Consider the following 24416-nt stretch of genomic DNA (forward strand, 5'->3'; position numbering starts at 1 on the left):
CAAATCACCCGTGTGCCATCACCATAGTCCAGTGCATTTCCCTCCCCCCACTGTTTTTGATCCTGTTCCACACTCCATCCCCACAAAATGTTAAGAGACATTTTTACAATGTGGAATAATCCTTAGGGATACTATTAGAAAAATTTTAGGGTTGCAAAGGGAATTAAGGTTGGTCTAATTCAACCTGTTACTTAATGCAGGCATTTATAATAGGGTAAACCTAGCAAATGACTGAGCTTCCTCTCTTTGTGTATGGTGCATGCTGCCTGGGTTTAAATCCTATAGCTACCATCTTATAGCTGAATGATTCACTCTCTGTCCCATTTTCATGGCTTTCTATTGCCAGAAGCCATATCCCTTGTAATAGACAAAGACAAAAGGGATGTGACTTCCAGTCCCTTTCCATACAGTGTTGAAAGATGGATTGAGAATCAAGTGTTAGTGTTGTATGTTTTGACCCAACTTCTGTGACCGGCTGCAGGAAAGAAAGGTGGGAGGCAGAAAGGCTCAGTAAGCAGGGTTTATCGCTCCTGGACAGCAGCTGAGACGGAGCCCCTAGAGTGGGGTCCGCAGCTACTGCCAGCCCTATGGGGGGAAAGGGTCTCTTATATAGACTCTAAACTCAGATTCCAAAGGGGTGACTCATCGCTGTGTCCCTTTATGTAAGGCCCAGTTTGTTATCACCTTCTTCTAGTCCCATCTGGGATGCAAGGCCCCATTAATTGGATGCAAGGCCCAGTTTATTACCGCCTTATCACCCTTGGATGCAAGGCCTAATTTATTACTGCCCTTACCCAGTCCCTCAGTAAATCTCTGCACTTGGCCACTCCCAACATTATACAGCCTGTGAAAATGGGTATAGTTAAGATACAGTAGTTTCATTATAGAGGGCATTTATAATGAAAAAGGTGGTGCAGAGAAGCTTCATGAAACAGATGAGAAAAAATTTCTACTGATATTCCCAGTTCTGCTTCTACAACAATACAAGTCAGTTTTGCTCAGTATGACAACTCTCACTTTATCAAACATAAAATTTCAAAAGGTATAGTTTGGGTATTCCCAATTCTCTACTCTCCATAAAATTCATAGTTTTGAAGAGATTTTATGAAAGTTGGCCATAATTTAGGAAAAACAAAAGGGACCACTAATGGACTTGTAAAACTCATTGATCTAAGAAATTGAATGGAGACTATTGCTCCCACCTGCCTAACCCTGCCCTGAAGGACAAGATTGTGGCCTTGGAATTCTTCAGGATGGAGGAAGGGATAAAGAAGAAAATGCTGGGACTATTTCTGTTTATATGTTATTGGCCAGAACATAGTCTCATGGCCACATGTAATTACAAAGATACTATGATTCTGGATAGACATTTGTTCAGGTATAATTTGGGAGTCTTAAGTCTGAAAAGCAAGGTTGGATTGACATGGGGAAGGCCTAGCAGTTTGGTCAAACTACACTGTCATTTGTAACCCAAGTGGCATAGTCAGTACTCATTAAGTACTTGTGCCAGGGTGAATGTCCCCTATGTTCAGGTGAAATTAGGTATTGATTGGATATTTACTTACATACATGATAAATTTCATCCTCGGTGTTTACTTTTTAATCTTCTTATCGAAGTTCTGAAACAAGACTTCCCTCACAAAGTTCAAACAGGTATAATAATGTACAGACTTTTTTTTTTTAGCTCCTTTATTTGTGTTTTTCTTCCCTCTAAAACTTGGAAGTCTGTTAAACCTCTTTTCATGTAACTTGATCAACACAGTCCTGGCACGTAGAAGTATTCAGCAAATGATTGAATAAATGAATGGGAATAAAGTGTTGATGAATCCATGTCTTTAGTTACTTTTTTGGAAGGTTTTATGACTCTAGTAAACATAGATGAAAATTTTAGCCATAAATCTGTTTTATTGCAAGACTTTTAGAAATAGTAATCTGACATTCATACTTCCGTTTATTTTTTTATTTTTTTTTAAAGATTTATTTATTTTTGCATACAGAACTGGGGCACAGGCCAGAGACTCAGGGGTGGCGAAAGACTTCACCAGAGACAGAGTGGGGAGCAGAACAGGCAGATCGAGGAAGTACACTGCTGAGAGGAGCAGCGGGCGGGTCAGGAGAGGTCTGCCACGCCATGTGGTCACCTCCGGGGCAGACGGGAATCGAACTCATGCAGAAGTGGTTTCAGCTTCTTAGTGCAGTGCTTTAACCCGCTGTGCCACCAGGGAGGGCCCCTTCCGTTTATTTTTTATTAAGGCTTTCATTTACTGGGGACTTAGGTAGTGCCCTTATCTTGGCTTTTGTGAATACTGCAATTAACATGGAAGTATAGTTGTTTTCTTCAGAATACTGTTTTCATATTCTTTGAATATATACCCAGAATATATTCTGTATCATAGGATAGTTCTGTTTTTAATTTTTAGAGAAACTTCCAAACTATTTACCATAGTGACTGCAACTATTTAAATTCTCACCAAGAGTTCACAAGAGTTCCCTTTTCTCCACATCACCAACACTTGCTATCTCTTGCCTTTTTGATAATAAGCATTCTAATAGGTGTCAAGTGATATTTCATAGTGCTTTTGATTTGCATTCTCAGACGACAGTGATGTTGATCACTTTTTCCTTTACCTATTGGCCATCTGCTTTTGTTCTCTTTGAAAAAATTTAGTTTCTCTGCCCATTTTAAAAATTTTTGGGGGGTATTGGTTTTGTGGTGTTAACCCTGAAATATATAGATTTGAAGAAGGGCAGACTTATTGGTATATACTTGATAATTTAAACTATGAGAGGTGAATGAGATAACTATATTGTCTCTATATTAGGCCTAGGTTAGAAATCTGGGGATACTAACCTGTAAAGCACAGGTAAAGGCCATAAAGGAGACCATATGGAATTTAGAAGAACCAAGAAGAGTAGAGCCATCCCCAAAAGGGAGTAATCAGTTTTGTTGTCCAGTACAACAAAAATTAGTTATCTGAGAACTGAAAAATCTACATAGAGTCATAATGCATCTTTTGTGACCCTCTGCTTTTAGTAGAGGATAAGAGGCAGAAACTAGATAAGAGGCAGAAACTAGAACTTAAGGATGGTAGAAGGGGAGAGCTGCTTTGAGAAATTATGAGGAAAGTATTGGTCACTAGAGGAAGATAGAGTAAAATGAAGATTGGGATGTGTAGAAGGGATGTTGATTGGCTGAACAGAAGGAGCTATTATAATAGAAAAAGGTGCAATGTAAGGAGGGGTAGAAAAGACAGATTCATTGGTACAAATCAGTGAGACTGAACTTAAAGGGGGGCCGGAAGAGATGTCTCTGGGGGAAAGAGGGATATAGATATATAAGTAAGCCTTTAAAGATAAGGGACATTGCTCCTAGTGACATCTTCCTCCCAAAACAATAAAAGATGAATATGACTCCTGGAAGGAGTGAAAAGTTAAATAGATATTATGATGGTGATGGTGAAAATTTAGAACGGTACTTGAAGGAAATAGTAATGGGACTTACAGATTTGTTCCCTGTGTGAGAGGGTTGCCTTTCCTGAAGCAGTAAGGATACTGTTAGTAATAAATGGGTACTGTGAATGTTACACGAAAAGGGGAGAACTATTATTTCACTTAATGTAACATGTTCTTTAGGATGTAGTATGTTTAAAACACTGCTGCATACTTTATGGAAGATTCAGATACATAATTAAGGTCTTATTTAAGGAGGGTATGATGTAGATTTGGCACAAGCATAAATGCTTACTATAGCTTAAAAATGGTAAATGAGATATGAACTTTGTAAACTTACCATGAGTGAAAGTGACTCCTTTAAATAAAAGGAAAATACAAAGACTTTATGGAAAAAGCAAAAACAAGGAGACTATATGTGTATTATTTGATGAAATAATATTGAAACTAGTTTGAGTTTTTATTATAGCAATCACTTATTCTTCTATAATACAGTGACTAAAGAGGAGAATTAACAAGATTAACAAATTATAGTGACTTCTATCCAAAAGCTATTCCAAATTCAATCATATTTTTTATATTAATATTGAATTCCATATTTTTTTCCATAATATTACAGATTATCTCTGTGTCAAGTGCTGAGTATACAAGGTGGATGATTAAGGTGCTGTTTTTCTTCAAGGAGTGCATACACTAGTAGAAGAAAACAAAGGAAGATAACATATGCAATGACTGATATGAAAGTAGTATATATCAGTGGAGAAATTTGGGGTTGCAGTGGAAAAAAAATCTACAAATAATTATGTTGCTATTACATAAAGCTTTTTCTTTTCTTTCTCTTTAGTTGGAGAACATCAATTGACAGGCCATAAAGTAGCAGTTAAAATCTTAAATAGACAGAAGATTCGCAGTTTAGATGTTGTTGGAAAAATAAAACGAGAAATTCAAAATCTGAAACTCTTTCGTCATCCTCATATTATCAAACTGTAAGTATTGTTCTTTGTTGTTATGCAAGAAAACTTGCAGTATATTTTATGGGTCTAAAAATACTTGCTTACCATTAAAAAATTTTTTGAAAGGTTTATTTATGCATACAGAACTGGTATATAGGCCAGAGGTGCAGGGGCAGTGAGAGGATTCACCAGAGACAGAGCGGGGAGCAGAAAAGGCCGACTGAGGAAGTACACTGCTGAGGGGAGCAGCGGGCGGTTCAGGAGAGGTCTGCGGCACCATGTGGGTCACCTCCGGGCTGAGGATTGAACTCATGCTGAAGTGGCTTTAGCTTCTTAGTGCTGTGCTTTTATCCACTGCACCATCAGGGAGGGCCCCAAAATAATTGCTTACCTTTAGTTAACCTTTTGCAGATATACCACTTCTTGTATGAAGTGTCAGTTTCTTTAAACTCTACTAATACTTTCTTTTGTACACTTTTGTTTTAGAATTAAATATTACTGATTACTTCAAAATTGTACTCTTATTTAAGTAATGAATACAGTCTTAGAATTTTTTTCCTTTATTTTTGATTTCAGTGATAGTGGCTTACACTACTGTTCTAAGCCAGTAGGGTATAGTTCATACCTTTCCAAATGAATGTTAGCACACCATACCCACTAGCAGAACACCAGTAATCCACCACACTTTGAAGGTTCAGTGCCCTTTCCTGCCTGGCCCCACCAAGGCTGGCAGCCTGGATTCTGTGGTCAGATTTTTCAGGTTTGATTTGTTTTGGTTTTGTCTTTTCCTTTGTTTTGCTATTTTATATTGCATGAGTTAAATCATCATGTATTTGTTTTTCTTCCTTTGAGTTATTTTGCTCAGCATTGTCCCCTCCAGTTTGGAATTTGACTCTTTAGTCATTACTTTGAAAGTCATTTAAGACATTGATGCTTATTGCTTGTGAACTAGTGAAGATTTTTTTCAAAGATGTATTTATGCATACAGAACTGGGGTACAGGGCAGAGGTGCAGGGGTGGTGAGAAGATTCACCAGAGACAGAGTGGGGAGCAGAACAGGCTGATTGACGAAGTACACTGCTGAGGGGAGCAGCTGGTGGGTCAGGGGAGGTCTGCCGTGCCATGTGGATCACCTCTGGGGTGGGGATTGAACTCATGCTGAAGTAGCTTTAGCTTCTTAGTGCTGTGCTTTATACCTGCTGCGCCACCAGGGAGGGCTGAACTAGTGAAGATTTTATGTTTAATTATGGTGCCCTTGCAGTGCCTCTTCCCAGCATCATATATATACATGGTTGGCTGCCTAGAGGAGAATTTGGGGGTGGGGGTTAGTTTGCCTTTGGGTGACCTGTGATGACTTAGTTCACCTACCACTATCATGAAAACTTCATTATTACTGTAAGTTTCAGTGTCATTTGATCTTTTCTTGAAAGTTCACATGATCATAAGTAAACAAAAAATGAGGCCCTTGATAATAAGGTATCATCTGGACCTGTACACCAGATGACCCAGAATGTGCATAGGTAAGTTTTCAAAGATTTTCACTAGAATTAAAATACCATACGTGAACTCAGTGACTCACTTCTCCTATTGTTCCCTGAATATGAGATGCTTTGTAGTGTATGTAACTTGAGCATTAAATGTGTTTGCACTGGTCTAGTGCCTAATAGTTGGCAAGCATTGGCCCAAAGCAGGAATTGGCAACCTACAAGGTTGCCAAAAGGTCTGATTCCAGACCTTTTCATGATTTTGAGTGATTCTCATTCAGTAGTAATGACTGTTCCTCTTAGTGGTTGAGTTCTAAAATATATCTCTCTGCTTTCCGTACTGAGTGGCCACTTCCTGTAAGAGGAGAAACCTGGGATGGCCAGATAGTCAAACTAAAAATAACACATGCTGGAGTGAGCATGGAGAAGGGCGAGATCTCTGTGTGCCTTGCTCCTTAACCTTACCACATTTAGAATGCCAACCCTGAAAAACCCTATGGAAATTTACCCCAGGGGCATGAGCCCTACTTTCTGTTCTGTTCTGACAAACACAAATCAGACATTATCAGGAAGTAGTTACAACTTTCGTGAGGATTTAAAAGCTTATTTTTGATGTTATATCAACCAGTGTGTTTCCACATCCATTTCTCTAATATTTATAATTGTTTCATTTTGGTTTAACTGATTATAACATTCTGATTTAAAATTATTTGCTATTTGGTGAAGGAGTTATAGAACATTATCATAATGGATCAGAAAGTAATTGGCAGAGGTGATTTTAATACTTAATGTTCCTGGTTTCCAGTTTTGAGCTTTAATCCATTTAACTACATGGTCTCTTTAATTCTGGACCTGAACTTTAAAAAATGAACTTGTGTATTCTTGCCTCAAAACAAGTTTGTTGGCATAGACTTCAATAGCGTTAATGATTTAAACTAAGAGAGAGAATGACCTGTCAGTGGTCTTATTTTGTGACATTCTGCACTAGCTGCTAAGAATAGTTTTCTCATTACAGAATGGGTCTCTAGAATTAGTAATGAAATCTGAAAATGAATTTTACTATGATTGTATGATTTTTCTATAAATCAAAGTTGATAAGGAAAAAAATTAACAAAGAGGACATAAAGGAAAACCCAAACTTTTCTATTAATTTAAAAATTATTGAATTGATTTTTGTCATTTTCTTCCTAGTTTTGGGGGTGTTTTTTGGGGGTGGGGGTGGGGAAGATGTTTTGTTTTATTTTATTTATTTTGTTTTTTTTTCTTTTTAAGACTTTCCCCCCACCTCCATCTCTCCCCTCCCTTTGTCCTTGTCCTACCCTCCTCCCTCTTAACCTCAGAGTCCTCAAGATGTTTACTGATGTCTACTAGATTCTAAAGTATTGCACATTATTGAGTTGCCAGCTATATAAATAACCAGCAATTTTTTTTTAATCTTTCTGACTTGATGACTCAGATTTCTTTCACTTTCTTGATAATGGCTGCATTTATCAGCCTTCTTTATGGCTATGTAGTACACCATGTTGTGGATATACCACATTTCTTGACCATATCATCTCTCTGTGGATATTTAGGCTGCTATGAACATTGTGGACATGAGGGTTTTTTGTTGATGGTTTCCTATTCTATAGTTATTTGCCCAAGAGAGGATTGCTGGGTTGTATGTTATTTCCATCCTTAGAGTTTTCAAGTAAATCCAGATTGTTTTCTATAATGGTTGCACTAGTTCACACTACCATCAGCAGTGTAACAGGTTCTTTTTCCTATGCATAATCTCTAACTCCTGTTGGATGGTTATTTTTAATATGTGCCATTCATATGTGTGTGATATGGTACCACATTGTAGTTTTATTCTACATCTTTCTTATTAAAAGTAGTGATGAACATTCATGTCTTTTGGCCTTCTGTATATACTTAGTGGTGAATTATCTACTGCCCATTGATTTATAAGGTTATATTTTATTGTTGCGTTGCATGAGTTTTTAAAACACATCTTGTATATAATTCCCTTAGCAATATACATTGTGTAAATATTTTTTCCTATTCACTAGGTTGTCTGTTCAGCTATCCTGTATTTTATTTCACTTTGTAGAAGCCTTTTAACTTGCAGTAGTTTCAGCTGTTTATTTTCTTTTTTAATTCCTTTGTTACAGGAGTTGATTAACCAAAAATATTTTTATTCTTGATATTATAGAATGTATTGCTAATATTTTATTTAGTGTATTTTTAACTGTGGCTCTTACATCAAAATATTTAATCTGAAGTTTATTTTGTATGTAGTATTAGTGAATTGTCCAACTTTTTTATTATGTGTGACTTTCTAATTTTCTCACCAGCAATTATTAAAGAAACTGTCATTAGACAACTTATGATTATTATTTCATTATTAGAGATTAGATGATAGTATGTGAGTAAATTTATTTCTGGGTTTTCAATTCTGTTCCATTGATCCATGGAGCTTTTTGTGCCAACACCATATTGTTTTTAATATTGATTTATAATAAAGTTGGAAGTGAGGAAATGTGGTTAACTTCCATTTATCTCCTTTTTTCCTCAGGGTTGCTTTTGTGGTTCCAGATAAATATTGTTTGTTTTTGTTTAGTTTCTTTGGAAAAACATTGTTATTTTTGTAGGGATTGTGTTAAATTTGTATGTTATTTTAGGTAGTCTCAGAACTTCCATGCTTCTAGTTTGTATGATTTTCTCCATGTATCAGCGTGGAATATCTTTCTGTTCCTTAATGTCATTATCTAAGACCTTTACATCCTGTATTTCTCAGTTTATAGGTCTCCTTTGTTAGGTTGGTTTTGACTTATTTAACTCTTTTGAAGCAATTGTAAATGAAGGTTTGTTTTTTCCTTTCTCCTTTTGCTTCTTGTTCATTGTGTATTAAAAAAAAAAACAACCCTCTGGATTTTTAAACTAATTTTGTAACCTGTCACTATGCTGTATTTATTGTTTCTAATAACTTTTTAGTGAACTCTTTAGGATTTTCTCTATGTATGATAGGGTATCAGCTGCAAATAGTAATAGTTTCATTTCTCATTTAGACTCCTCCTTCCCCCACTTCCCCTCCCACCCTGCCCCATGTTTGCTTGTAGGTCTGCCCAGAATTTCTATTGCTAAGTTAAACAGAAGTGGTGAAATAGTTATAGTGGACATCCTTGTCTTCTTCTGATCTTAAGGGAAGACTTTCAGTTTTTCACCATTCAATATTAGATTTGCTTGTCGGATGGTGATGTATCACCTTTATTGTGTTGAGTTAGAGTTTGCCTATAAAATTTTTGTAGGATTTTTGTCATAAATGAATGCTGAATCTTATCTAATGCTTTATCTATTGATACTGTATTTCTGTTTTTTTGTTGATGATATGTTACACGAATTGGTTTACATGCATTAAGTCAGCTTAATCTTAGTGCCTCTTATGGTCTTGTGTCCACTTCAGTTGTAGGCTACTTTTAATCACTTTGATGCAGCCTTCAGCATGGATTGTATTTGATATGAAATCTCAAGCTGGAATTTCTTTTCTTTACCAACAGTCTTCCTGTTATTGGTAGGTGTTTGAGCTCTAGTTTGTTCAGGGATTTCTTGTTTAGACTTTAGTCCTTGGGTGGGTGGCAGGAGTTTTGAATATCTCAGTCAGGGCTTCAACTAGTAGCCTCTTGTAAAGAAACCCAATTTTCTGAACCCACTAAGGCTACATATCTCTTCTATATTAAGAAGATGACAGGCTCAAGCCAGTCATCTTCTCCCTGTGTTCATATCCCTGCAGCTCTTCAGCAGTGCACCTTTCATCCTGCCCACATGTCCTCTCTTCAGTGCAGTCTCAGAATTTCCAGTGTACTCAGAGTCCACCACAGTTACTATAGGGGGTTCAGCACAGCAGCCTTTCCTTCCACTGTGAGTTATGCTGCCCCTTTATCATGCTAAACAAAGTTCACTTGAGATTTTTTCCTATCCAGAATTTTCTGATGGACCAGCACTCAGATGTGTGCTGTGGTTATCCGTTTTTCCATAAGACTTTGTTTTACAGCAGTTTAGTAGCGTATCTGGAGGAGGCAAGTCTGGTGTCTCCACTCTGCCATCATCTTGCTGGACTGCTCCTCATCTGTAGTTCTTTGGAGAGCTTCATTTTAACTGATCAAAGAACTGATGCTTTCTAAATTGATAAAAGATGGTTCTTGCTGCCTACTTTTAAAAATCATTATCTTATTCAATTATGGGTATCTTTTTAATATTTTCAACACACTGTCACTTTGTAATAATACATTCTCCACGCTTCTGTGGTATTACAGCCTTCAAATTTTCTTTTTTCATTCTAATCACTTCTTAAAATCTCCTCATGTGTCACCTGCATAGCCATTACATGTTATGTATTTTGGCATTCTATGCTAGCATATAATCTTCTTTAGGGAAAACTCTTTGGGTGACTTCATCTGCTGCCACAGTGTCCTTTGTCATCTCTTTTCCAAAGATTTCCAAGTCTATGTTCTGGGTCAGATAATTCTTCTGAATTCTGGGCACATTTATTAAGCTGTTTATTGGGTATTTCCATTCTGAAGCCACAGAGCAGTCTGAAACTGAGTTAAGCTTTGCTTCTTTCAAATGTACTCCTATTTCTGTTATTTTGAGTGAAAATACCATTCACTCAGTTACCTAAGCATAAATCTTTGTCATTATCCTTGCGTTCCTTACCTTACCCCTTACATACAATTAATCATAAACTCTACATCTTTTTTCTATAGGTATCCCTTGAATCAGTACATGTTTTTCTATTGTTATTTTCAGGTCACCATCTTCTCTTGCTTGTATTTCAACTGTTGTTTCAGCTTTGAAAATTTTGCCCACACTTCTTTCCCTTAGACTTTTAATTCCAACTTGTCTTTTGGACATTAGCTTTTAAAAGCAGTTTCCTTTAGAAAACATTACCTCTCAAGACTGAGTTGTTTTATCCAGTTTGCTCCTAGATGACCCAAGAGTCAGCCTTTCCAATTCTTATTTTAATTGCTCATTTTCTTACTAATATCTCCCACAAGACTGAATTCTTTAGTTGCAGAATATAAATATTTTTGTTGTCAGTGAACACATTTTTATTGAGCACCTATTATACGATGGGTACTGTGTTGGCAGCTTTGGAGATAAAATGGTAAAGAGACAAGGGTCTCTTGTTCTTACAGTTTGCTTTCTGGCAATATCTAGAGGTTAGAGATAGTGAACAGATTAACAAGATTATTGTAGACAGCTTTGTAAGTGGTATGAGGAGAATGAAACATGGTGCTGTCATTGAGTGTGACTGAGAAGGAGTAAGTGCTATTAGGTGTGGTTGTGGGACAGGTTTCTCAAGGGAGGTAAGATTTAAATTATTAAGACTTAAAGGATGCTAGGTACCTATTCCTTTGAAAATTCAGAGACAGCATGTTCTCAAAGCAAGAGGAGCAACAGCCTCAAATGGATGAACCAAAGTTTGAGTATTGTATTTCTGTATAGCAAGTATTTCTAGATGTTGCACATTGGCTGTTTAAAAAAAAATGCTCATGGTGAATTAAAAAGATATATTCCCCTGAGTTTTATATTCTGTTTAAATGGATATTGCCTAAAAATGTGTCTTAATTGGCCAACTGGAAAATGCTTTTTTATGTATACTTGAAATTTATTTTTTGCTTAATTAGAATTTCTGAAATGTTTTCTAAAGCTTACCTTCCTATTAAAAAATAGTGATGACATGTATGAGTGATTCAGGATTGAATTTTTTATATTACTTCAATGTAATATAAAGTTACATTTAGAGGGTATAAAAGATCATTTGGCCAGGCTTATAATACAATACCAAAATTTGTCCTTTTCACTAATTCCAACATATTAACTGTTTCCTTAACATTTCTGTTTTCTAAAAAATCCTGTTTTCCTTTGTCTCCACATAATTCTGGTTAAAGTTTTGTTATAATTTTGGATAAAGTTTTGTTATAATTTTGCTGGCTCAGATTATTCTGATTTGGACTGCTTATATTATTTAAAATGCTAATTCATATATTTACTTAAATGCCTATTTTGTTATATTGAATAGGTGTGTATTAATCAGATTATCATAATTGTGTAACTTGTGAATAACAATAATGCATGCCTGCTGAAGATAAGGGAAGTACTCTGGAAATATAAAGACCTCATTGGATTTAAGAGGTGATCTTTTAGAGATTTAAAGGATGACTAGTAACCAGTTAAAGCATGGAGTACAGGTTATGGTATAGGATTTAGGTTAGCAGACAGCTTCTTATACAAAGGAGTGGTGGCAGAAGGAAGTGCAACATATCCAATAAGTATAAGAAATCGTGTAATTGCAGTGGTGGGAGTTAAAAGGTGAGACCAAACAGCAGAGCTAGGTAGGGGTTTGAGTTCTTCAGATCTTAAGGTTTTGAATTGGGTGACTTCTGAGGAACCCCTTCTTTTTTTTTTTTTTAAAAGATTTATTTATTTTTGCATACAGAACTGGGGTACAGGCCAGAGGCTCAGGGGCGGTGAGAAGCTTCACCAGAGACAGAGTGGGGAGCAGAACAGGCAGATCTACGAAGTACACTGCTGAGGGAAGCAGCGGGCGGGTCAGGAGAGGTCTGGCTCGCCATGTGGTCTCCTCCGGGCAGGCGGCAGGCGGGAATCGAACTCATGCGGAAGTGGCTTCAGATTCTCAGTGCTGTGCTTTAACCCGCTGCGCCACCAGGGAGGGCCGGAACCCCTTCTTGATGTTTTGAAAAGAATACTTGCTTAATGTCTGTCTTCCTGGATAACCTTAGAAAGAGGAACTACCTGATCTCAACAAGTATAATGCAAGCAGGTTCTCAGTAAATACTGTGTCGTCACCATGTGTTTAGCTCAGTGGCTGGCAGGCAGTCATGCTCAAGAATGTTTACTGTGGTTTTTGTTGCTCTCAATTGACCTTTGGTGTGGAGAGTATCTGTGGTGGAGTTAGAAGTTTCATGAAGTGGGCCCTTCTTGGTGGTGCAGTGGGTCAGATTGCAGCACTGCAAGCTAACTGCAACTTAAGTGCAAGTTCAATCCCCAGCCTCACAGGTGATTCTCATGGCACAGCAGACCTCTCCTGACCTGCCCGCTGCTCCCCTCTGTGTATTTCATTGATCTGCCTGTTCTGCTCCCCACTCTGTCTCTGGTGAATCCTCTTGCCACCCCTTCCTCTGGCCTATACCCCAGTTCTGTATGCATTAAATAAATCTTAAAAAAAAAAAGTTTCATGAAGTAGTTCAGTCTAGCATTTATTGGAGACCAGTGGTATACTGAAGGAAGGCAGCAGCTAAATTTATTTTAACTTATTAGGATTTTTTTTCACTATGTGCCAAAGATAATAGAGCAAAAGATGTTGGAGAAAGCTGTTACTAACTCAGAACAGACTACAGTGAGGCAGCACAGCAAGTGCTTCTGTTTTACTATCTGTTCGTTTTCATGGATCAGAGCATGGTACCTGTTAACCTTGTTTTTGTAAAACCGCTTCTAGAGTTTGCAGGTAAAATTTCTTTACACACAGTTCATCTGAAGTAGTTTCAATTCATTAGTTAGTTGTATTAGTGTATTTAATGTAAAATGGAGTAACTTGCTATTTTTTCATCCCAAAGATTAAAAATTGCTATGAAAAATATTTCTTCCGATAATATACACTCATTTGCAGTACTATTTTAGCTTTAACATTTTACTATTATGCAGTGTTTAATTTGTACATGATACATGATAGGTTCTTTCTGAAAAGGAGTAGTATGAATTTATATCAACAACTTTCCTAGTTCTTTTCCTGTTCCTCCTTAGTGGACTAGTAACCAGAACCATGATGTAACACACTCTTGCTCTTGTGCACATTAATAAGGTGCCTTATTCAGGTGGACAAGTTGCAGGAAGGTTCTCCTCCTGAAACGTCCTGTGTTAAGGTATACTGCCTGGAGGGTGGTGTATTGGCCACTTCTCAGTTCTATTTGTGCCTTCAACCAATGAAAAAAAAAACCAACAACATAGTTTTCCATAGTGTCTCTCAAAAGTAACTCAGTGTAAATTAGATGTTGTTCATAGTCAACCAGACTCTAAAATAATTTTTTATAAACACAACAAATCTATTTTTAAAAGTAGAACAGTTGTTTCATTTATGCATTAAATGCAACCTTCATTTATTTTTTATTGAGGTAACATTGGTTTACAACAATGTTTATGATTTAGGCAAATAGGTTCACACCTAAGATAACTGTCACCACACCACACCTACTACATAAAAAATCCACAGTCCTTTTTTAGAACTTTGGGCCCCCTCCCCACATTTTGCCTACCTTCCCCTTCTAGTAACTAAATTCTACAGTGATATTTCTAGGGTTTGTTTTAGTTTAGTCTTAACAGTTTTTTGCTTTGTTTTGTTTCTCTATAGTCCATATGAGTTACATTTAGTATTTCTATTTTTCCTTCTGATTTATTTCATTTCCATCCATGTTGCAAGTGGCAAGAGTTCATATTTTTATTATTATTTTTTAATAGCTGAGTAGAACTACATCTTGTATATATACTATATCTTCTTAATCCACCACCCTCTCATTGGGCATTTAGGTTTTGTTCCCATAACTTGGCTATGTATCCCTTAGAATTATAATTTGCTGTATATCCCTTTGAATTAGTGGAACCTTAACTTAAAATACTAATATATTTAGTTCATTTTCAAAGTTTTTGAAACTTTGGTGTTTATGGGTGGGAAAATTGTAGTTTTTTAGGAAAAAAATTGTTTTGTCAAGTAAAGCTAAGGTTCTTTATATTTTTAAAGATTTTTTTTATGCATACAAAACCAGGGATACAGGCCAGAGGTGCAGGGGCAGTGAGAGGATTCACCAGAGATAGAGTGGGGAGCAGAACAGGCAGATAGATGAAGTACACTGCTGAGGGGAGCAGTGGGAGAGTCAGGAGAGGTCTGCTGTGCCACGTGGATCATCCCCCTTGCTGGGGATTGAATTCATATGGAAGTGGCTGTGGTGGCTTCACAGTGCTGTGCTCTAACCCATTGTGTCCACAGGGAGGGCCCTATGGTTCTTTATTATTCTATTTTTAAAGATTTTTTTAAAACTTATGCATATAAGAAATGATTTTTAAAATTTATGCATCTAAGAACTGAGTGTAAGCCAGAAGTGTAGGGAGTGAGAGGACTCACCAGAGTGGGGAGCAGAACTGATGAATCTACTAAAATACACTGCCTAGGGTAGCAGCAGGCTGTGAGACTTAACCCCTTTGCCACCTAGGAGGGCTTCTTTACTGCTTAGGTTTGAAATAAACCTAAATAACTGAATAGCCACACACACACATACTTCTATTTATATTTTTATCATGGCTTTTTAAAATATATACAAAATAGTGATGATGCCTCACATATTATTTCACTTCGGTAGTGGTCAATGTATTGCATTATTTGTTTTCTCCTCCCATCTCAGATTATTTTGAAGCAAATCTCAAATTATTATGTTTTTAATATATAAATTCTCCAGAATCTATTCTGGAAGATAAGGATTCTTTAAAAAAAATTAAATAACATAAGCACAGTTATTATCACACCTGAAGTATTAGATATTAACGAGATTGAAAACCACCCAGTCAATGTTCAGGTTTTTAATTGTTTCATAAATGCATTTACAAGTTGGATTGTTTGAATCAGAATCAAACCAAATCTGTGTGTGTGCAGTGTAACTAGTGTGTCTCTAATATAGAGTTTGTCGCCTTTTTTCTTGCATTTTATTGTTGAAAAGGGGTCGTTTGACAACTTTCTTGATTTTCTGAACATATCTCTGAAAAGAACCTTTTTTATTATAAATATATGATACTTTTCCTTAGGCTATTAAAAAATTTGTAAAATGGAAAAATTAATGATTAATTTGGTTACCAAGGAGTGAAGGTTTCATAGATTATGTAAACATGAAAGGGGTGATTTGGAATCCTGGCTAGTTGATGTGCGCAGAAACTGATAGCATGAAATCAGGTTTTGAGAAAAGAAGGAAGAAGCTTTGTTGCAAATTAGTTGGCAAACTGAAATCTGTCTCCCTAACTAAGAAAAGATAAGAGGTTAAATAGATTTGAAAAAAAAGTAGTTCTATTATTGGCCAAGGAGTGAGCTAAGGGCAAAGAAATTTGGGTTGGTTGAAGTTCATTGGCTAGTTAAAGGGCAGTTTATACATGAAGTATGAAGAGGCTGTTCTTCAAATAACCGGAGTTTTGAATTTCTGTTGGTGGGCCCCTTGCTTTTGGGTAATGGCTCTCCTCTGTATTGTGTATTTTCCAACCCTAACTAACCTTGAAACTCAGCTAAAGGTTAGTAGATAAGCCTTTAGCCTTTGCTTTGTCTGCAAAAGCCAGACTCAGGGAAAAGTTTCCATACTTTTTTTGCCTTTTGTGTTTTAGGGCCTGAAAGCAATTTAACCATTTGACCTCTGTTATAGTCTCAGGAAGTAGGTGGATTTTAAAAACTTCCATGGTTATAGCTCTTTGATTATTTTGATAGCATTATGTAATTTGTTGCCATCTTCAATTGTAAACTGCCACAAATTGTAACAAGAATAGATACACCAGGTTGATTTTGACTGAAGTAATAACATTTTATTGTTAACTTCCTTTTCATTTACAAAATAGATACCAGGTGATCAGCACTCCAACAGATTTTTTTATGGTAATGGAATATGTGTCTGGTGGTGAATTATTCGACTACATCTGTAAACATGGACGGGTGAGTAAAATCCTGTCTTGTACAATAAACATGCTAAAATAGAGAAAGTGATGAGAAGTAGCAAACCACATAGCTACCTTGTTGGAGTGCTTCTGTGATAATGGCCAGCGAAACAGAATATTCAACATGTTTTCATCCTTTAAAAGTATACTTTTCAAAACACTGATATTAGGAAATACAAAATATGTTCCACTTAATTATAAAGTATGATACCAGTTCTTTTTAAAATATGTTCCATAAAATCACGTTGATGCTTCAGTTTATACCCTATTCTTAATATTTTGACTTAAACTTTTTAGATTCTGTTTTACTTGTTAATTCTCTAAACCTTTATATACATTTAGTAATACTAACTGAAGATTTAATATTGCTGCCTAGCAGTGAAAGAAAACTTTTTAATATAGAGTTGTAATGCAAGTTTTTGGTTCATCTGACTTGTTGAGATTTTTAGCACAATTCTGATTAACTTACTTAGTTATATTTATGCTAATGGCGAAAATAAAACTCTTGCTATGTAGATGACCGAAATAGTCTTATAGCAGCTTCTTTTACATTTGATAGGTTGAAGAGATGGAAGCCAGGCGACTCTTCCAGCAGATCCTATCAGCTGTAGATTACTGTCATAGGCATATGGTTGTTCATCGAGATCTGAAACCAGAGAATGTGCTGTTGGATGCACACATGAATGCCAAGATAGCTGATTTTGGTATGCAGTTTCCTGGTGGCTTAGAAACGTACTAGCTGCCTTTTAGGGTGACAACTCTTAGAGCACTAATAATTTTCAGTTTCATCATTACAAATCTTGTGCCATTAAAAGGGATTAGTTGCATGGTTTCCTCACTTAAGTTGGTTCTGCTGTTTCAACACACATGGAAGAATTACAGATAGTTCTAGAGAAGTTAGGTGGCTAGCACCAAGGTCAAGCTACTCAATCTGCATTTCCTCCTAAGTAAATGGTACTTAACTGAGTTTTGTTTGCTTGTTTTCTGAGTGCCACCAACTCCTTAGAAAATTGAAAATATAGGCACTTTCCCTGGTGATTGCTATTCAATGGAGGCATATAAAAGCTTGCATGAAATTTTGGAATTTTATAATTTTCAGACTTGATCAAGAGGAATGTCAACAGATCTTAGGGTAACATCTAATAACTTAGTTAAAGAATAAGAGTTTTTGTCAGAGGTAAGAGAAAATGTAAAATGATACTTTTATGCACCACTTTTTGTGGCAAGCATACCAGGAAAGAGTGCCGTAGTAGAGTGTTTGGGGATAGGATTTGTGAAGGAGAGGCTATAGAAAGAGTTGGAAAGATGTCAGAGTTAAACATTATTCACAAATTTTGCCAGTACTTTAACTTAAAAACCAGAAAACTAGTCTCACTATTTTGCTTCTCTTGTTCACAAAACTCAGTTAATAATAGGTTCAACTAGATTTTTGTTTAGTAAATACCATCTTTTTAATGTTAAAGTTTTCCACATGGAAATTTTTTGGAACATAATCTATAAATTGAAGTTTGGTTTCTAGTTAGAGATTTTTGAAAGTATAGTATAAAAAAAGTAATAGTCTTTATTTTATCCTTTCAACAATAGAAATGGGTAAATAATATTTTCATGTTGGGAAAGTTTATATAATTTAGAATAAACTCTTTTGCAAAGCAAATTACCATCTTTCTCTAGAAAAGAAATTTAATTCTAATCATGCACAGGATGTATTTTAAGCTTTCTTCAAATCATAGAGTAAGTAAGTACTCTGAGAAGGTCTTTAGTCTAGCCAGTGCTTTTCACTGCACCTTTTCAATAAGTAAAAAACATGTATGGAGCATTAAAGATTTGACATTTTTCTTGTGTATTTACCTATATCTCCTTTTATAAATATCAAGCACCAGGTAAACATCATTCTTATTTTCAGGATTATCTAATATGATGTCAGATGGTGAATTTCTGCGAACTAGTTGTGGGTCTCCAAACTACGCGGCACCAGAAGTCATCTCCGGCAGGTAATCATATATTGGTGAAGGGAAAACATTCTGCAAATTTTTGTTCATTCTGGTAACATATTCTCTTTAGAGGACAGGATTTTAACACACCAGGAACAAATTGTTCTTCTAACTTTTCCCTTGTTGACTAGAGACTTGTGATGTTAAACAATTAAAAATATGTAATTTATGTTTTCTTTAAAGTTTATTGAGTTTACCCATTAAAAATGACTGAAACGTACATTGCTTTTTTTACTTTAGAAAAATGTAGATAAAACAGTATTTGCTATATTTAAGCTATTGTGACTTATTTACTATACATGGTCCCTTAATATTTTAACAATTCTTAGAAAGTATACAGTATTTAAATGTTTCAAGTATTCTGTAAAATCAGTGTGTCCTGGATAAAAAAATCTATAAGCTTGTTTTTTTTTGTTGTTTTAAGGTTAGAAGAGGTATGTAATACACTTGTGGTATTATTTTTTCAATTTATGGTCTTTGACTTGTATCTATCAGAAAAAAAGTAGAAAGTTTTAACAGGTCAGTTATTAAGCTCAGTTAAATATATTTATGATAAATAAAACACCATTTTTCTTGCACATTTACCTAGATGTCATCCTACACATTGAATTGTAAATGGCTAGACCGGTTTTCTCTCTGGAGAAAAACCATTCAGAATTACGGAGTTACGGACTTCATTAAAGACCTTGAAAATCAATATGTAACCAAATTTATGTTACGCATATGTCAAAACACCGTATATCCTGGTGAGGACAAATGATGAATGCACTTCAGGTTTGTGTTGTCATCTTTTGTCGTAGACTGTATGCAGGCCCTGAGGTTGATATCTGGAGCTGCGGTGTTATCTTGTATGCTCTTCTTTGTGGCACCCTCCCATTTGATGATGAACACGTGCCTACGTTATTTAAGAAGATCCGAGGGGGTGTTTTTTATATCCCAGAATATCTCAATCGTTCTGTTGCTACTCTCCTGATGCATATGTTACAGGTTGATCCTCTGAAACGAGCAACTATCAAAGACATAAGGTGATTATTCTTTTTGTTACTGTTCTGTACATTTTCCAGTATTACTAACTGAATGTCCAACTTTATGTGGGGCTTTACAACTTTTATAAGAATTTTACTTTTCTTATTATACACATTTGATCATGTCACTCATCTTCTAAATATTTCATATTGTTTCCCAAACTTTTTAGCTTAGGAAACATTGCATATGAGGGTCTTCATAATAAGGAGCCAGGCTTCCTCTCCTGAAAGCTCACCTCCTGCACCTATGGCCACACCCCTTCTGTCAGTACTTAAATTACTTTGTTACTCAGACTTATCATGTACTGTGCCTTCATGTCATCCTCTTCACTTGGATACCTTTTCTGCATCTTTTTGATGTGATTAATTTTCATTCATGCTTTTAAAATTCTGTTCACATATCACCTTCCTTATGAAATGACTTCTGTTCCCTTACACACTGTTAGTTGCTTCCATTTCTACATTTTCTACCTTTTGTTTATCCTTTTATTTCATTCTCATACAGTATCTAGCTACTTCTCAGTGTATCTTTTTTCTCTCAAATTATAACTATGGATAGAGAAGGTGTCTTACTCATCTTTGTAACTGCAGTGCTACAAGGCCTAGGGTATGGTACATGCTCAGGAAGCATTTGAATGCATTTCAATTAGAAAAACAGAATGAGACACATCTTTTACTTATGGTTAATGGAATAAATCATAAAAGTTTTGCTCCACTTTTAAAATCCCAAAATAGGTGCCAGTGGGTTGGCTTTGAAGGAATTCATGCTATGTAAGAAATCTTGGAAATGGGAATATGACCTTTATATACTACACACAAGCCATGGTAATTCATTGCCTTCTGCTCTTTACTTATAATGTCATGCCTGTTAGATGTTTTTGTTGTTATCTAATATTCCATTGGGTATTTATTTACAAACAGCCTAGAATCCTCTCCCTTTTGTGAATAAGCCAGGTGACTCTTGGAATACATAAATGACGGGCTGGTTGGCAGTTGTTCATGTGACTGCTGCTGATCTCTCCTGCAAGACAGGATGGATTCCTTGATCCCTTTTGCTTTCATATTGCTTTCTTCCCTCCCTCGCCCCCCCCCCCACCATCTTGTCTTCAGTGTTCTAGGCCTCATATGCAAAATGTGAAAGTGTAAATTCATTCCAGATTTAGTTATGGAAATAAACTTTAGCAGGAAAAATCCTTTTGTCTTTAGAATAAACAGTTCACTTAATTAGCAGCTCTGTTGAAAGAAAATTAGATATGCTGATATATATGCTTGCACCTGTTTGCATCAGCATATATATTTAGAATAGTGAAAGTATACCGATTCTGTTATTTTAAAATGTTTCTATAGTTACAGGCTACAGACAAAGAATAAAAATAAGTGTATTAAGATGAGTAATTTGTACAAAAGTAGGTAGTATAGACAGTGGCATTCACCTCTGTGCTGTATAACAATGGAAATTTGAAGGTTTCATCGTTTTGCAGTTTATCCGTATTTAATTTTTTCATAATTGGAAATTCTTGATTTGGTAAGATATGGCTCAATAGGGAAAGAGTCAATAATGGTCAAACAGTTATTCTATTTTATGAGATAACTGACAGATGGCATTGACTTTTCATAGGTAGCTATTATTCTTGTTTAACAGGCCATGAAAGGGAAGCTAAGAAAAGTTTTTTTTTTTTTTTTAAATATATCTTCTCTCCCTTCTTAAGTCTTAATTAGGGAGCAACTACTAATTCATAAAATATATACCTTATGCATATTAAATTTTGAATAAATCTGTTTGTTGAAAATTACACAGCTAATAAGAGACAGAAATAGATTGAATTCAGAAATGTCTGAGTTCAGAACCTAGACTATTTCCACTAATTCACATTGCTATGTTAGTACTGTGACATCTGTTCTTCCTCCAGTATATCATAATATATTTTTCTTATGCTACCATATTTGTCCCATAGCTTTTTTCTGTATAGTTCTAATAAGATTTTAATCTATTGACTGTTACAAAATACAGCTCTTCATTCAATTGCTCATTTAGTCATTCTTTGCTTTTATTTAATATTTGTTTTGCATCTACTCTGTGCAAGGCTCTATGCTAGGTGATGGAAATATAGTGGTAGACTAGACAGACATTGTCTTCTATGAAAACCAACTTCCGCATTCTCCTAAGAGTCTTAGCTTACTTTTTGCTATTAATGTTATGATTAGAAGTTCAGCTAAGTATGAATCCTAATTCTTCTGTTTACTGGCTTATCAGCAGTAGGTATTTTGGGGAGTATAGTCTTAGTTAAACCATAAGTATTTGTTACTTCTGTGATTTAAAGACAGATGAATATATCAACTGCAAATATTCAACTTAGCTAAAGCTCTGAGACAGTTGACTGGCATACAGTGCTAGCTATTAATATTATATTTAAGTGAGCATATAGGAGTGTTTTAGCTGCTCTTAAAGCAATTTGGATACACTGTCATATTTCACAGTTTTTTTTTTTAAGATTTATTTATTTATGGATACAGAACTGGGGTACAGGCCAGAGGCGCAGGGACGGTGAGAGGATTCACTACACACAGAGCGGGGAGCAGAACAGGCAGATAGATGAAGTACACTGCTGAGGGGAGCAATGGGCGTGTCAGGAGAGGTCTGCCACACCATGTGGTCACCTCCGGGGCAGGTGGGGATCGAACTCATGTGGAAGTGGCTTCAGCTTCCCAGTGCAGTGCTTTAACCCGCTGTGCCACCAGAGAGGGCCACATGTTTCACAGTTTTGATCACTAATCTTAATAACATTTAAAGAAATGAGTTACATATCAAAATCAGGTATCAGTTTGTGGTGATACAAAGCCATGGGCTGTATATCAATAGTAAACTATGAAAAATGAGTTGGTTCTGTCTCAGGTGAACCTTTCTAAACATCAGGTTACTGCTTAAAATGGTAGATTTAGTGCAGAAGCTGACTCTAGTTGGCAGTTTTCTTACATAGAATAGGGCTTTGCATGTGGGGGCCTCCAGAGTGAAAGAAGGGAAGCCTTCTTCTCCACCACAGCATGTGCTTGTCTACTGAGATAAGTAGACCCAGAAAAGGGTGCTGATCTGGTAAATATGGCACTTTGCTTGCTAGTCAAGGCTCCCATTTGACTACATATTGTGAACTTGTTTCATACCAACTTGAGGGAAGATGGCAGATAGCCCTAAGCTGTCAGTGAGTTAGCAGGCCATCAGACCATGCTGAATCTTGGGCTACTGGCAGAGTTGTGCCTCACATTCTCTGAGGCAGTGCGATGCACTGTTTGGCCAGAGTACTTTCAGAAGTATATGTTGTGCGGGGTCTGCATGTTTATACCCACCAAAACCTGGCACTCGTGGCACCAAAGAGCAAGCACTACACACCAGTAATGTTTCAGGCCTGGCTGTCTCAGCCAGGGTTGTGTCTTGAGATCATCTTATTGAGGAAGTTCCTGAACTTCTTTGATGGTTGAGGATAAAGCTGAGAGCTACAGAAAAGACTAAGAAGGCTTTTTTGCTTACAATAATTAAGGTCTAGAATTACATTAGAATGAAAAAGTAGCCTCTCCGTGGAGGTGGCAGGGAGGGTAAAGAGGGTATGTTTTTTCCAGTGCAGAGATCCTGTGTCATCTGTAATGAGAACTGTGGCATCAAGGCCTTCAAAAATGTCCCTAGAATTACTTTGCTTGTATATATAAGCAAGATACAAGCAAACTGGATGTCCTGAAATTTGCTCCTGGTGGGCATCTGGGATGTTTCTGCATTTGAATTGAAAGTGCTTTTGACAAGTTAGATAACCTGTATGGCACTTTTCGTAGAAGTGCCTCCCTTGAGAGTAACTGCAACCTTCCCTTGCATAAGATACCTAGGACAGACCTCAGTAGAATTTTGAAATGTGAAGAGCCTTCCACGTACCATCAGAAGAGTCATTGCAGAGTCCTGGAGAGGAATCCATTGTAGAATCTAAGAATCATATTGACACTAAAAGCATATGCAAAGATCATGCATGGGAACACCAGTCTTGACCAGGCCAAGAATCACAAACTCCAGATGGATAAGGCAGCAGCAGTGCTAGGAGCCAAATTAGATGAGAAAGAGGTTAGAAAAGGCTATTGGTGTGAAGAAATCAAAGACATTTTTGTTGGGAAAAAGGACTGCAGATAACAGGAACCCAGCAGATGGAAAGAAGTCCACAGCTGAGAAACCCAATACAGGAAAAGAGAGGCCTGCTGCATTGACTTAAATTTGTTTATTCTCTAAAGGGCAAATCATTTTGGATAGCTAATTTTGTATAAAGGCCTGATTATAAAGGCAGAGGTTAAGAAAGGATTATGGATTTTTAACTGTAAATCTTTAGATTATTTATAGATTTAATATTTTTTAAACACTATTGATATAATTCACATACCATAAAATTTCCCCTTTAACATTTTAATTATTTCCAAAATATTACCCATTAGTAATCATTTCTCTTTTCCCTTTCCTCCTAAGTCATAGCAACTACTAATCAACTCTGTATCATTGTGGATTTGGATTCCAAGCGTTTCATATAATGGAATGATACAGTATGTGGTCTTTTGAGACTGGCTTCTTTCACTAGCATGTATTCAAGTTTCTTTCATGATATAGTATAGTACAGTATATATTAGTTGATGTATGCAGATTCCATTTTGGCTCGAAAAACATGGTTCATGGTATTTTAGTAGATATTTTAATAATTTCTACTTATTAGCTCTTAAGAAAATGCTGTGTACATTCAGGTTCAAGTTTTG

At 36.2% G+C, this 24416-nt stretch overlaps 1 protein-coding gene across 1 annotated transcript in view; it reads left to right on the forward strand.

The window, feature by feature from the left end:
* Positions 1-4299: 4299 nt before the first annotated feature.
* The window catches only part of PRKAA2 (protein kinase, AMP-activated, alpha 2 catalytic subunit), a 28272-nt gene continuing 8155 nt past the window's right edge, over positions 4300-24416 (forward strand). The window contains exons 1-5 of the mRNA XM_012722159.1: positions 4300-4436; positions 16532-16625; positions 17187-17331; positions 18531-18618; positions 19419-19643. Coding sequence (XP_012577613.1) covers positions 16566-16625; positions 17187-17331; positions 18531-18618; positions 19419-19643 — 518 coding nt within the window. The 5' untranslated portion in view covers positions 4300-4436; positions 16532-16565. The remainder of the gene's footprint in view (positions 4437-16531; positions 16626-17186; positions 17332-18530; positions 18619-19418; positions 19644-24416) is intronic.

The sequence above is a fragment of the Condylura cristata genome, unplaced genomic scaffold (assembly GCF_000260355.1).
Source record: "Condylura cristata isolate star-nosed mole 26May11 unplaced genomic scaffold, ConCri1.0 scaffold00008, whole genome shotgun sequence".
NCBI lineage: Eukaryota > Metazoa > Chordata > Mammalia > Eulipotyphla > Talpidae > Condylura > Condylura cristata.